The 13,824-nt window shown below is 44.7% G+C and overlaps 1 protein-coding gene across 1 annotated transcript; it reads right to left on the bottom strand.

The window, feature by feature from the left end:
- Nucleotides 1-244: 244 nt before the first annotated feature.
- LOC144762303 (uncharacterized) lies at nt 245-8,426 on the bottom strand. Its single transcript, XM_078647451.1, has 4 exons — nt 8,384-8,426; nt 2,953-3,045; nt 1,594-1,725; nt 245-867 (listed from the first exon to the last, which is right to left on the bottom strand). Exons 1-4 carry the CDS (start codon nt 8,424-8,426, stop codon nt 464-466), a joined length of 672 nt encoding a protein of 223 aa, XP_078503577.1. The 3' UTR covers nt 245-463.
- Between the last annotated feature and the right edge of the window lie 5,398 nt (nt 8,427-13,824).

The following is a 13,824-nucleotide window of genomic DNA, read 5'->3' as shown; positions in this document are numbered from 1 at the left end:
ATAGGATTGTTTAGCGGACTCTGAGCAAATGTGCATGGAATTAAAGTATACTAGTAACTTCAGACTCACGTGATGGGCAATTTTCCCATGTTATTTAATAATATAAATTATTTATGCACTTGTGACCCTACTACTACAGGTGCAGTCAGTACTTAATTTATCGTTCGTAGTTCATGTTCATGTTGCACAACGTACATTATTTGGTGAAACAGTCCCCCCTTCACCCCCCCAACAAACACAAATGAACTTCAAATGTTTTCTTGTGAAAATATCTTTGTTTTATTTTTATATTTTCATAATGATAATAGAAAAATAAAATATATAACAAATGTAACCCCCTGACCCAGAGCTGTCCCTACCCTCCCCTAACCCCAACCAAATTTCAACCCAAATGTACACCCCAACTCCCACATCCCACCCACCAACAAAAGGATTAAAAAAGGGGCAAAAAACAGGGTCCATTTCAAAGCCGGCGGGCTTTCAGGTGTTTGTCCACCATTATCTTCACACGCTCCTCTAGACCGTCCTCCAGCTTCTTCCGCTCCTCCTCCAACTTACTCGCTACCCGGCGGAGAATCTTCGCTTGGAAATCACGGCACCTACACTTGCATGCATGTTGTTGTTGTTGTGGGGGGGCCGCCGAAGATGTAACAACGCGGCGGCGGGCGGCTGCCTGACCACGGCGACGTAGTCCTGCAGGCTTGGGGCCCGGGGCATTGGAAGAGGCAGCAGCTGCTGCCGCCGCCTCCTCCTCCTCCTCCTCGGCCTGATCCACCAGCCGGCGGTAGGCCTCTACAATTGCCTGCAGTTTCCGCTGCCGGGCCCGGACTGCCAACTCCTTCCTTGTTGGTTTTTGGGAAGGAGTAACTATAAAGAAAGAAACAGAATTGTTGTAATCCAAACTCCCCGCAAATCAAGAACACAACATTGATTCAACACATAGTGGGCGGCACAGTAGCACTAGCAAGCAAGCTGAGTACCAAAAATTGTGTTGCGTCTATCTTGAACATTCTACAGCCTCTATTAATTTTTTGGACTTTTTGTCACGGCATTATGCCTGCCCTATTAGCATGGGTGTACTTCAACGGTCACACACATTAGAACGAACACCTGTCTTTTTCATATCTCCTTTTGTATTATATACTCTGATTCCGGGAAGGCGGGAACACTCTCAAAGTAACATTAATTAACAGGGGGCAGCTAGTAGTACATGTCTAGTAAAGACTATAATACTTTGTACCGCGCAACAAACCTTATTTGGTTTGTGTTTCACCAGCAACGACCCATGCACCCAGTCGTCCCCTCCTTCCCTTGCCTTTGGGTTTGCCCAAAACACCGCTGCTGCTGAGACTATCCACTAACCACCGGTATTGGGTGTGTCTCCCAACCACGCTGGCAGCTGTGTTTTCCCCTTTACATGCTTTAACAACAACCCATGCATCCGACTGCTATCAGCCACTTGCATTACTGTAGTGGTAATGCTTAGCATGCTAATGACAAGTAAAGGTAACATCATATATTTTCCAGTAGAGTACAGTGAGAAAGTTTTCCCCTCCCACCAAGTAATGCAGATCACTATTGAATGTAACTTACCATCGCCCGCCGCTGTTGGCTCCCCCCCCACTGCTGCTGGTGTAGGTGCCTCTGTTCCTCCTGTCCCCGCCGGGATCGCTGAAGCTGCGCCGCTGTCCCCGTCGGCACTGGTCGATGGTAAGGGTTCTGCACCTATAAAAATAAGTACACCTTTTTAGATGGATGCACAGCCCCCTTTGTACTTGTTCACCAAGAATGGAGTTCTTCAAAACAGTTAAGTACAACGTACGTAATCAGTATGAGTCCACATTGCATAGTACAGCAGAGTCACTACACATATTAGCATTCATTGTTATGGTATGGTACCCAAGCTCATCTCATCTGTCCTGCTACTCTAGTCCTTGGAAATTGGAAGTGAACTATGTAACCTTTGTACATCAATGTATCCAGTTTTGCGCATGTTAACTCGCAGCTTGTTGCGCAGTACGAGAAGACGCTCTGAGGCAACACATCATTGTTCAATGCATACACCTGAAGAGGTGGGAAAGTAAAAGGGCCCGTATTTAAGTTTTCTATGTGGATTGTGGAATAGAGTTTGCTTACAGGTTACAACTTCTTTTAGCATGGCTGCATAAAACTGGCATAAATGTATTTCATACTGTCTAACGTGCACCACTTTTGTCATTATTTTTCGGCAGATGAGAAGATTGCCTTCTACGAAGCGGACATTTCCATAGCTTACAAAAAAAGAGGAATATCTGACCAGTATACGTTGGTGAGAGGTCTCCGATAGTTGCCACATTTCCCTATTGTGCACTAGTAGCTGTACAAATGTTGTTTACTTTATTATGCCTTTTTTAACTCTGGATTTTTTCTGGTGGGCCCTTCAACGTATTTGACGGAACAACTTAAAAACATTGATGTTACTTACTTACTTCTAACAAAATAAAGCTTTTGAATGACCACTTTGACTCTGAAGTTTATTTTCAGTGTCTGTTGTCTTGGAGACTCACACGAGTGAGTGAGCAAAAGGGGGTTTCTTAGGTAACGGGTTGTGTACTAAAAGCATTCGGCATCTTGGTATTGGGGTTCAGGAGTGTGAATTGAATAATTGACCAATGACTCAGGCCATATAGGCTGTCGTTCAGTGAATTGTGCGTTCCTCAGAGTTCTGTGACTGAGGTGTAAGTAAGGTCCAACCTGCCTATCAGTACCAACATCCAATATTCGTGTGCATAGTTACATAGTTGTGTAATATGTATATAACTCCGTAGGAGATAGAATACCCACAAGACTAGTAGTGGTATACTAACGTTTACAAAAATACTAGACAAACATCATTCTGGATGCATACTTGGTTGCTGTCAATTGCCAAAGCAGACACATCACAGAGGAAAAAACAAGCACTGTTGGACTTACTGGGGACAGCAGCAGGATCCTCAGTAGAGGAGCTCTGTGTAAGTGGTGGTTCACCCGCCGACTCGGTCCCTGTATTCTGCTTGCCCCTGGGTTCTGTGGTTCATGTAAAAAATAATAAACAAAGAGAAAAACATTGAGTGCTGTGAAACATAGACATCATTGCAAAAAACACTGCTACAGTGGAACAGAGCCGGAGGCAACAAATCCATGCCAGGGGCCGCAACGCAAATATGTATCCATCCTTAGAGTATTATTAAATTAAGGATATCTATTGGTGCGGTGGCCCCTGAAGTTTGGTGCCCCTGTGCAGTTGCACAGCTTGCACATGCCCCCTAGAGCCGGCCCTGGCTGAGGTAAGAAGAACAAAGTAACGTTAGCATTCTTTGCAAGAAAAGGATTCGATTCATGCAGAAGAGAAGGCCGTGAAAAAAATGCTACAATATGCAAACTACGTACAATTATCCATCCACCGCTATTTCACTGACGGACAAAGGAAGGACAAGACTCTATTAATAGCATTAACTAACTTCAGTTCTCAACAATAAAGAAAATCTCACATCAATAAACAGCAACAGCTAGCGCCAAGTTGAAACAACACGCAAGAGCCAGTGAAGAAGAAGAACACTGTCATACAATGACAGTAGATATACCGGAATACATCGGAAATGTAACTAGGAGCAACAGTCATCGCGTTACTTATTCAGCCAATATTTACAAAGATACAATAACAATATTTATACAACTATATATATATATATATATATATTGATATAACTATATATATATATATATATATATATATATATATATATATATATATATATATATATATATATATATATATACACACACTTTATTTTTGGGGTAGCCACTCACCAAGCAGGTCCAACAGGTCCTGCTCCCGGTCCAAAATGTCGGCCCAGCGGTGGGACAGCTGATGGTGGGTACGCCGGATACCGGAGCAGCGGAAGACTGCACGGCGCACCTTCGCCCACCGCCGGAGACGCTCTTCAATGCGCTGGTAGCCGGAGCCGGGCCTGCTGCCAAAGTCAAGGGGAGGTGACGCTGGATAAAAAAGACCAGGGCGGCCACCTCCTCCTCCCCAAAAAGTTGGCGGGGCGTCACTCCTGCCGGGCGCATTCTGCCGCAAGGCAGCCGGGTTTTTTTCGGCACAGCCGCCTTGCCCTTTGAGCCGCCGATGCTGCTGGCACCCTTCACCATGGTTCTGGGTGGAGGGGAGAAGGAAAGTTGAAGACAAAAAGGTTAGGGGAAGAAAGAAGAAAGATAAAAGAAGGAAGTAATATAAAACAAGAGAAAAGTTGCAAAAAAAGTTGTAAAAGTAAAAATAAAATGAGAAATATAAACCTAGGCACAGACTGAAATAGGTAATAAGTAAAGAAAGTTAGAAAAACTGAGGGAAAAGACCAGGATGGAAGAGATAGGAGTGAGATGCTAAAGTAGGCCCAAAACCATAGCCAGAGTGTGAAATCGAAGATGGCTCTGCCCGTCGCGACCGCCGCGGTAAGTTCGCGCGATATTTGACGCGATCACGCACTTTGGCAGTGCGAACGAGAAGATGAGTTCCCGAACATGTCTAACACAACGCGAACACGTTACTTGTGACCCGGAACCGGAAATAAGGGAACGCAAGCGGGCGGGACAAACCTCATTGAGTAACTTAGCGCGCTAGCTATCTCGAGCATGCAGGCAGCGCCCCGAACACGCGCACCGCGCTCCCGAAGACAAAAAACGGCGCGCGAACGGGTCTAGCAAGCTACTACGCATGTCCGCGGAGCTACGTGTAGCTCGCGGAGTGCAAGTGCGTCTTCGCGTAGCGTCGCGGAGTGCGGCTACGCGAACTACGCCCAGGGTTAGTCAGCTGTGGAATTTTTAATAGCTGGTTGGATTGTTGAAGTCCGCATTACATATTGGACTAATTGTCTATGTATTTTTATTAATTGTTTTAGCTGTGCTAAAAGCTCTGGTGCAGGCATTTCTTCAATGTCTGGATGTGGTGTATATCCGGCTAGGACCGGCCACGTTGCTCCTGGTCTACCTAGTGGACCGAGCCTGGTGATGTGATTATTATGTTTTAGGGCGCCATGATACAAGAGCAGGTGCTCTTGGAATTTGAGTGGTATTTCCACTTCCTCGAAAGGAGTGTACTCACTAGGAGGTTCCTCTATTTTGTAATAGTGGAAGTCCTTTGTTACAGCGTTTGCTGCTGGAAAGTTTATCCATGAATAGAATACCTCTGTCTGCCGATATTCGTGTGCCTCAATTACGAATATGACTGTACCACCTCTTGGTGTCAGTCCATTTTCTATAAGTTTTAGGGTTATAGATTTCCTTATGTTGACCGGGATGAGTATTGCATCTGGGTCATTTTCCAGCAGAGTATTGTCTGCTACTAGGAGTTCAGCTGCTAGTCTAACTGTCTCCCTTTCTTCTTCACTTTCTGTCATTTTACTGACAGGAAGGTTATTCTGTTTGTTTGCAGATCAGGTTTCTATGGAAACAAAGATTAGATGCACAATATTTTGGAACAGTGTATCCTTCAACGTTGAATTAACCAAGAGCCATACATAGGAGTCTCCTCCTGCGAGGTTTGGCGGATATGACCTTTCACCCACTCCAGACGTCTTTGGAGTATTATGGGAAAAAATGGGTTCTGTGTGAAAAAGCACGACTGAGTTACTCTAATGTCTTGCGTTAGTTTTATCGCCTATCCAAACGTTGGGCGCCATGTAGTGTAGTTCCTATTATCCCAATAGGCTCTGCGCATTGGAATAATATTTTCAATAGTATAGACCTAGGGCAGAGGTTAACTAGGTCTTCTACCGACGATATTAGACTTAAAGTTTTGTGTTTGTGCCAGCTAGCTCAGAGTTCACTAGAAACTTTCTCGAATAGGCAAGGAGGATTTTAACCTCCCTGGATAGACAAGAAGGGATTTAGTTTCTGACAACCATAGAACATGACAACTTTGCTCTCCCCTAATCAAGAGTGTATCTCTAGAGTCGTGTGAAAACAAAAGACAACTTATTTTACTCAGTCAGTTCAGTGCATTCTTAGTTTCACCAGATTGTAGAGAAAAGGAAGAGACGGGCGTGTTCAATAAAAGATGTTATTTATTGATCAGTCTCTTTTCTCATACAAGAGAAATGAATCGCTATTATTGCAATACTTGTAGTTAAGTAAAGTGCATACAGTAAAGACAGAATTATAAAATAATACTGTAAAAGCATTGAGATGGTTTCTGAGCCATATGATACTTTAAAATGGATAAAATATATACATACATATATACATTTGACTAATCGTACTCAACTGGTGCTTCTAACCACGCCTACCCCAGTGTACCTGACCTAAGCCTAATACGTGGGCGGGAGTAGATAAGTAGCAGTTTAAGTTAAGTTTGTTTGCCAAGGGACTGAATCGAGAATTCTCTGCAAGGGGTTATTCAGTTCTGTACCTGAGATCTAGAATGATGGAGGGCTGGTATCTCTTATCCCAGGTCTTGATATTCCAGCTGCCTGCGAGGGCTGCTTGGAAGCGCCGGAGCGGGATTTCTCAGCAGGAGAAAGGCAGCGTCTCGTTCTCAGCGCGTCAGGAAGGCGGGGCAGCGCCTGTGGGCTTCGCTCTCTGCTGGGCTCCTCAGCACGTCTCGCTGCTCCTATCTCGTCACCACCGCATGTGTTTGCTTAAGGCAATGTCGGTAATATTTATACCTGAAAGGTGCCGAGATTGACGTAAGGATGGACATATATACGTCAATAAGGATGCCATATGAACGGGCTCGTTCACACATTCTTTTGCTGAAGTTCTCGGTGAAATCAAAACAATGGTTATGGGAATTTCCCAGGTCGCTGTAGGTTTGATTTGTTTTGAGAACTTCGTATGCCTTATCAGGGGCTGGAGGAATATCGCTTGTCTAATTAGATGGCATGCGTTATGACCTAATCAGATAACGCGCTTCTGTGCCGTGGTGTGGCTTAATCAAATAACGGTTTTTGCACCGTTAGATGGCTGCTAGTTAATTATTAACCAGACCAGGGTCAGGAATAGGGGAATCGATACAGTACCTATAGGAATACATCACACCATTTCCACTGGGATTATATAGGGAGGGGGTTTTGTGTAGAATGCCACATTTGAATAAATATTGGTTCATGACTTCAGAAGTAAATTGTACGCCATTATCGCTAATGATGACCGCCGGAGTACCTTGAGAAAGGATAACTTCATCAAAAAACGCTGTTACAGTCTCAGTATCTAATTTTATGATAACTTTGAGTACCAATTGTAAATCAACAAAAAGGACACTAGTTACACTGCTCGACTTTTGGTTCAGTGCAAATTAGGAGACCCTCAGAGAAGTCAATGTCTGCTTGGAAGTTGCGGTATATTGGTTTCATCCGCCCCACATTGACATTCATGCAGTTATCATAGGGTTATTCCTGTTAGTGGGTACTGCTAGCCTCATCCAGAGGCACCTCCAGTCTCAAGTGCAGTGTCCAGAGACAAAAAAGGACTTCCCAAAAAAAGGTTAAAAAATGAAAAAATGATGCCCTGAAAATTTTATTATAGGGCAAACTTTCATTTGGATAAAATTGTTGAATACTCGATTGTTGGCCGAGTTACTAGGCCATATAGTATTATTTAATTGAGGTTGTCGACATGTTTCAGCTCTATTGGGCCAGGCGGTCTGTAGAGCTTTCGTCAGGACTTACAAAAAAGATTAAGACAAACGATATTTACATATACACAATGATGCTACTCACACGAGTTGTGCGGTAATTCCAGAACTCATGGCATTTGCATGGGTATTGTACTCTTTACGATCTATGAAAGAATGTACAGATAACAGATTCCTTAGTTAGGAACAGTAATTTTAGAAATTGGGTAAGTGCAGTAAATTAACTAGTGGTCTGGAGTCACCCTAGTAATACTCATAAGAAGATTTTCTCGAGGAACGTAAATCATACAGGTAATAATTTTATTGACTCTGAGATTGCTCTTAACGGGAAGGAATAGGGGGGGTGTGGGGGGGTGGCGGGAGCTATGATCACATGTTCATTGTTTCAAAAAGGCGCTACTTAATTTTCACTCAATAAATGTTGTTGCCATGTACTGAGCTGGCCAAAGGGACTCTTTCCACCTGGAGTCGAATAACCTTGTTGGTCATATGTCTGCAACCCGGGGAGGTATGAGTGCCCGTCTCTTTTTACACATTAAAGATTGGTTCTATGTTGTCTATCGATATGTAAAAGTTATTATCACGGTGGTTCGCTTTAAAACAAATTGGGGTTGGCAAGTGCTCCAAACTAGACAATACAGTGGACAAAATTCTGTCCGGGGCTGTAATGCGACCTTCCGTGCAAAATGCACGAACATGAAGCCCGTTTTAGTTATGCAGTGAGTCTCTTACCTGCCGTAAATGGAAACTCTGCTTCCTCGGGGGATGCCTTCATTCGCTGCAGAGCTAGGGTAGAGTAAGGACTTCGATCAGGAAAGGGGAAATTATCCGGCTTACCTAAGACGAGGACTCAGGGAAGCCTGCCGCCATTACCCGCATGTAGACCGCACTCCGGCCTTGTGCTGACTCTGCCCCCGGAGTGCGGAAGTCAGGATGTAGTCTCTTTTTAAAGGTAGTTGGGCGCCTTGGTATTCTAGGCAGATCATCTACGTCATTTTTTTCTTATGTGACTTTACTTGGTTTTAGGCGGTCACCAATAGTAATGGACCACTATACATGTTGGAAGTCCCAATTGTAGTTAAGGATTGCGCTGTTGAGGGCACTAGTGTGAGATAATTAGTATATTAAGTCGTGCCATTTTGAGATCCAATTGCGGCATTTTGAATTGGGGGCCCCGGTTATAGTTACCACATTTGGATAGTACAGGGAAATTAAAAATATGATATTTCGATATTGTAATCTGCTGAATAGTGCTTATTATAGACATTTGGGGAAATATAGCGGGGCGAAACTCATTACTCATCTAATCAAAATGTAGGTGATTTACTTGGCAAAATGGTGCCATGCTATATTATCATTGAGCCCAGATTCAAAGGTACGAAGGCGGTCCACCCATCTTTGCTCCTTCTCGTACAGTATTTTTTCGGCATTTCCTGTTTTGTTTGTCAGCATTTCTATGACTGTCCATTGCAATTCTTCATGGGTATGGTTCTTTTCAATGTAGTGTGAGCACAGCTTGGTGGTGTTCTTTTTGAGCCTAATGTTGCTCTTGTGCTCTCCTATTCGAAGTTTGACTTTACGGCAAGTCATCCCGATGTATTTTTTCTGACACGGGCATTGAATCATGTAAATTACATGCGATGAATTGCAGTTCGTGAACTGTTTCTGGGTCCATATCAGGTCGTTCTTCAAATGTAGAGTTTTTGTGGCTGTAGTGGTTTTGCAAGCCACACAGGTTCCGCACGGGAAATGTCCTGACAGTGGGGTCATGTTGATGCTATTGGTTATAGGTGCCAGAGCTGTAGGCCTGGGTCGGGTATGTACCAGAGTATCCTTGATGTTTTTGGTCCTTCTGTTAGCGAACCTTGGTCTGGGCCAGTCAAATTGTCCAGTATTCACTATGTGCCAATTCTTTTTGATTAACTTCTTGATAGCATATGTTGCTGGGTTGTACGTTGTTACACACGTAGTGAGGTCTTTTATTGGTTGTTTCGGATATGTTTGTAAAAGGCACTCGCGAGGTTGGTTGTCGGCTCTCTTTTTAAATTTTTTTATGACTCTTTCGGTATAGTCCCTCAATTTCAATTTTTTGCACAGATCCTTTGCTTGTTCTTGGTAGTCACAGTTCCTGCTGCAATTTCTTTTGAGGCGAAGAAATTGACTAAAAGGTAAATTGTCCCTCAGGGGTTTTGGATGGTGACTTTTGTGGGACAGCAAGCTGTTTTTCGCCGTTGGTTTCGTGAATGTTTTGGTCTGCAGGGTATTACTTTCGTTAAAAATGGTTAGATCCAGAAAGTCAAGTTGGCTGTTGCTGGAGGTATATGTAAATTTTAGCCAGGGATCCAGGGCGTTGAGCCATAGGATAAATTCTGCCAGATCTTGGTCAGTGTTCCAAATTAGGAAGATGTCATCGATGTATCTCTTCCAGTATAAAATACTGGAAGAGAACATATTGGTTTCATTAAAAACCAGATCAGTTTCGAATTGGCTGACATAGAGTCCCGCCACCGAAGGGGCGAAGGCGCTGCCCATGGAGGTACCATGGGTTTGGAGGTACAGTTGATCGTTGTACCTAAAGAAATTCTCTTTGAGTGCCAGTTTGCAGCATTCCAGTATGAAATGTCTCGGGGTATTATACTGCCATGTCTCTGAATAGAGGACATCCTCTAACATCTGTAATGTTCTGTCTTGGGGGAGGCTGGTAAAGAGGGATTCCACATCCAGACCCACTAGAAGCATCGTAGTGGGGTCGAAAGGCATGTTCTCAATTTGTACCAGAAGGTCCCTTGTGTCTTTTAGGTATGAACATGTTTTTTGGACAAGAGGTTTCAAGAATTCGTCTGCGAATTTTGATAGGGGCTCTAACACTGATCCAATTCCGGACACTATCGGACGCCCTGGAGGTGGTGTCCTATTTTTATGTGTTTTAGGGAGAGAATAAAAATAAGGAGTGACTGTTCTCTCGCCGTTAGAAAATCTGCTTCCTTTTTGGATATCCATCCTTTCATTTCCGCCTCGTACACCATGATCGAAATGGAATTTTGCAATCTTTCAGTGGGATCCATTAGAATTTTCTGGTAGAATCTGGTGTCGGAAAGGAGGGCTAGGCATTGCTGATTATATCCTGTTTTTGAGAGGATTACTGTGCCTCCCCCCTTATCCGCCGGTTTTATCACCAGGTCTTCATTTTTGCTGAGATCTTCCATTGCTAGTCGTTCTTTTTTTGTCAAGTTTTGGAAAACTTTTGTACCATCCATGTCTAGGTTGTCTATTCCTTTGAGGAGTGCTTGCTCGAAGGCTTGGAATTCAGGTGGTATACAGGATGCGGGGGGATTGAAAGTTGATTTATTCCGTAGGCTAGTATCACCCTCTGATGGTATTGTTGTGGAGTTAGAGAAGTATGCCTTCAGTTTTAAGGTTCTGCAGAATTCAGCCAGTTCACTTTTGATTTTAAAAGTGTCTATTTTCGGTGTAGGAACAAAACCTAATCCCTTGTTCAAGACGGAAATTTGTTCACTTGTGAGTTCCGCATCTGAGAGGTTCACGATTAATGAGTGTTCTTGCTCGTTGATGGTTGTGCTGCTGCCATGCTCCGTGTTTGGACGTTTCTTGGCTGGTTTTGCCAGGTCACAGACTTTCTTTTTCCTCTGTTCTGTGATTGGCCCAATAGAGCTGAAACATGTCGACAACCTCAATTAAATAATACTATATGGCCTAGTAACTCGGCCAACAATCGAGTATTCAACTATTTTATCCAAATGAAAGTTTGCCCTATAATAAAATTTTCAGGGCATCATTTTTTCATTTTTTAACCTTTTTTTGGGAAGTCCTTTTTTGTCTCTGGACACTGCACTCGAGACTGGAGGTGCCTCTGGATGAGGCTAGCAGTACCCACTAACAGGAATAACCCTATGATAACTGCATGAATGTCAATGTGGGGCGGATGAAACCAATATACCGCAACTTCCAAGCAGACATTGACTTCTCTGAGGGTCTCCTAATTTGCACTGAACCAAAAGTCGAGCAGTGTAACTAGTGTCCTTTTTGTTGATTTACAATTGATTGATTATTTTGGGGATAGAAACGGACACTTCGCAATCCTCATCCCTCCCTGTTGATTAACTTTGAGTACCAGCCATTTAGAAAACTCATCCATCATGGAAATCACATACTTCTCAGAACTGCCCACAGGACCCATTATGTCAACAGCAACGCACTCCCATGGGGAATCCGCGCACATAAAATCACTCCTAGGAGGCCTTAAGTGTTTTGTCAGCAGAGGAACACAAACGACACTCTCTCACAACTCTTTCCCCAGCAATGTCCACACCAGGCCACCAATACCTACTCTATTATTGAATACCTACACTCGGCCAGTGGCGTCACTAGGGGGGTGCGGGGGGTGCGGCCCGCACCGGGTGACACCAACACATGGGGTGACACAAATCTGCACTGCAGCCTCGCCTCTGCTCTCACCTTTACTGTCGCTCCCTCGCCAGCGTCTCGCAGGAGATCTGCAATGCTTGACTGCAATTTTCTTTGCTCACAAGGCAACTCTAAGCAGCCTAGCTCATCTGAGGGTGCATGGTTTCCTATTTTTCAGTATCTTGCAGTCTTCAGTTTTCCAGTGAACCAGTTCCAAATTTCAGCTTGCTCTTCACTGCAGTGCCACTGTTGCTCGCACTCTTGTTTATATAAATCCAGGGAAGACAGATGGAGTAAGAGAGAGAGGGAGACAGAGGGAGCTAGAGGGAGTAATACAGAGAGAGGGAGCTAGAGAGAGCAAGACAGAGAGAGAGAGCAAGAGGGAGTAACAAAGAGAGAGAGGGAGCTAGAGAGAGTAAGACAGAGAGAGAGGGAGCTAGAGGGAGTAACAAAGAGAGAGAGGGAGCTAGAGAGAGTAAGACAGAGAGAGAGGGAGCTAGAGGGAGTAAGACAGAGACAGAGAGAGCTAGAGTGAGAAAGACAGAGAGAGAGGGAGCTAGAGTGAGAAAGACAGAGAGAGAGGGAGCTAGAGGGAGTAAGACAGAGAGAGGGAGACAGAGGTAGATAGAGGAAGTAAGACAGAGAGAGAGGGAGCTAGACAGAGAGAGGGAGCTAGAGGGAGTAAGATAGAGAGAGAGGGAGAAAGAAGGAGCAAGACAGAGAGAGAGGGAGCTCGAGGGAATAAGAGAGAGGGAGCTAGAGGGAGCAAGACGGAGAGAAGGAGCTAGAGAGAGTAAGACAGAGAGAGAGGGAGATAAAGGGAGTAAGACCGAGAGAGAGGGAGCTAGAGGGAGTAAGAGAGAGAGAGAGGGAGTAAGACAGGGAGAGGGAGCTAGAGGGAGTAAGACAGAGAGAAGGAGCTAGAGAGAGTAAGACAGAGAGAGAGGGAGATAAAGGGAGTAAGACAGAGAGAGAGGGAGCTAGAGGGAGTAAGACAGAGAGAGAGAGAGAGAGAGAGAGCTAGAGTGAGAAAGACAGAGAGAGAGAGCTAGAGTGAGAAAGACAGAGAGAGAGGGAGCTAGAGGGAGTAACACAGCAAGAGGGAGACAGAGGTAGCTAGAGGAAGTAAGACAGAGAGAGAGGGAGGTAGACAGAGAGAGGGAGCTAGAGGGAGTAAGATAGAGAGAGGGAGCGAGAGGGAGCAAGACAGAGAGAGAGGGGGCTAGAGGGAATAAGAGAGAGGGAGCTAGAGGGAGCAAGACACAGAGAGAGGGAGCTAGAGGGAGTAAGACAGAGGGAGCTAGAGGGAGTAAGACAGAGAGAGGTGGAGGCAGAGGGAGCTAGAGGGAGTAAGACAGAGAGAGAGAGGGAGCTAGACAGAGAGAGAGGGAGCTAGAGGGAGTACGACAGAGAGAGAGGGAGCTAGAAGAGAGAGGGAGCTAGAGGGAGTAAGACCGAGAGAGGGAGCTAGAGGGAGCTAGACAGAGAGGGAGCTAGAGGGAGTAAGACAGAGAGAGAGAGGGAGACAGAGGGAGCTAGAGGGAGCAAGACAGAGAGGGAGCTAGACAGAGAGAGGGAGCTAGAGGGAGTATGATAGAGAGAGAGGGAGCTAGAGGGAGGAAGACAGAGAGAGGGAGCTAGAGGGAGGAAGACAGAGAGAGAGGGAGCTAGAGGGAGTGCAACAGAGAGAGAGGGAGCTAGAGGGAGTAAGACAGAGAGAGAGGGAGCTAGAGGGAGGAAGACAGAGA

This window comes from Lissotriton helveticus, chromosome 6 (assembly GCF_964261635.1).
Source record: "Lissotriton helveticus chromosome 6, aLisHel1.1, whole genome shotgun sequence".
In the NCBI taxonomy this organism is placed as follows: Eukaryota; Metazoa; Chordata; class Amphibia; order Caudata; family Salamandridae; genus Lissotriton; species Lissotriton helveticus.
Note: the sequence above shows the minus strand (reverse complement) of the source record. Positions and strands in the feature narration are given on the sequence as shown.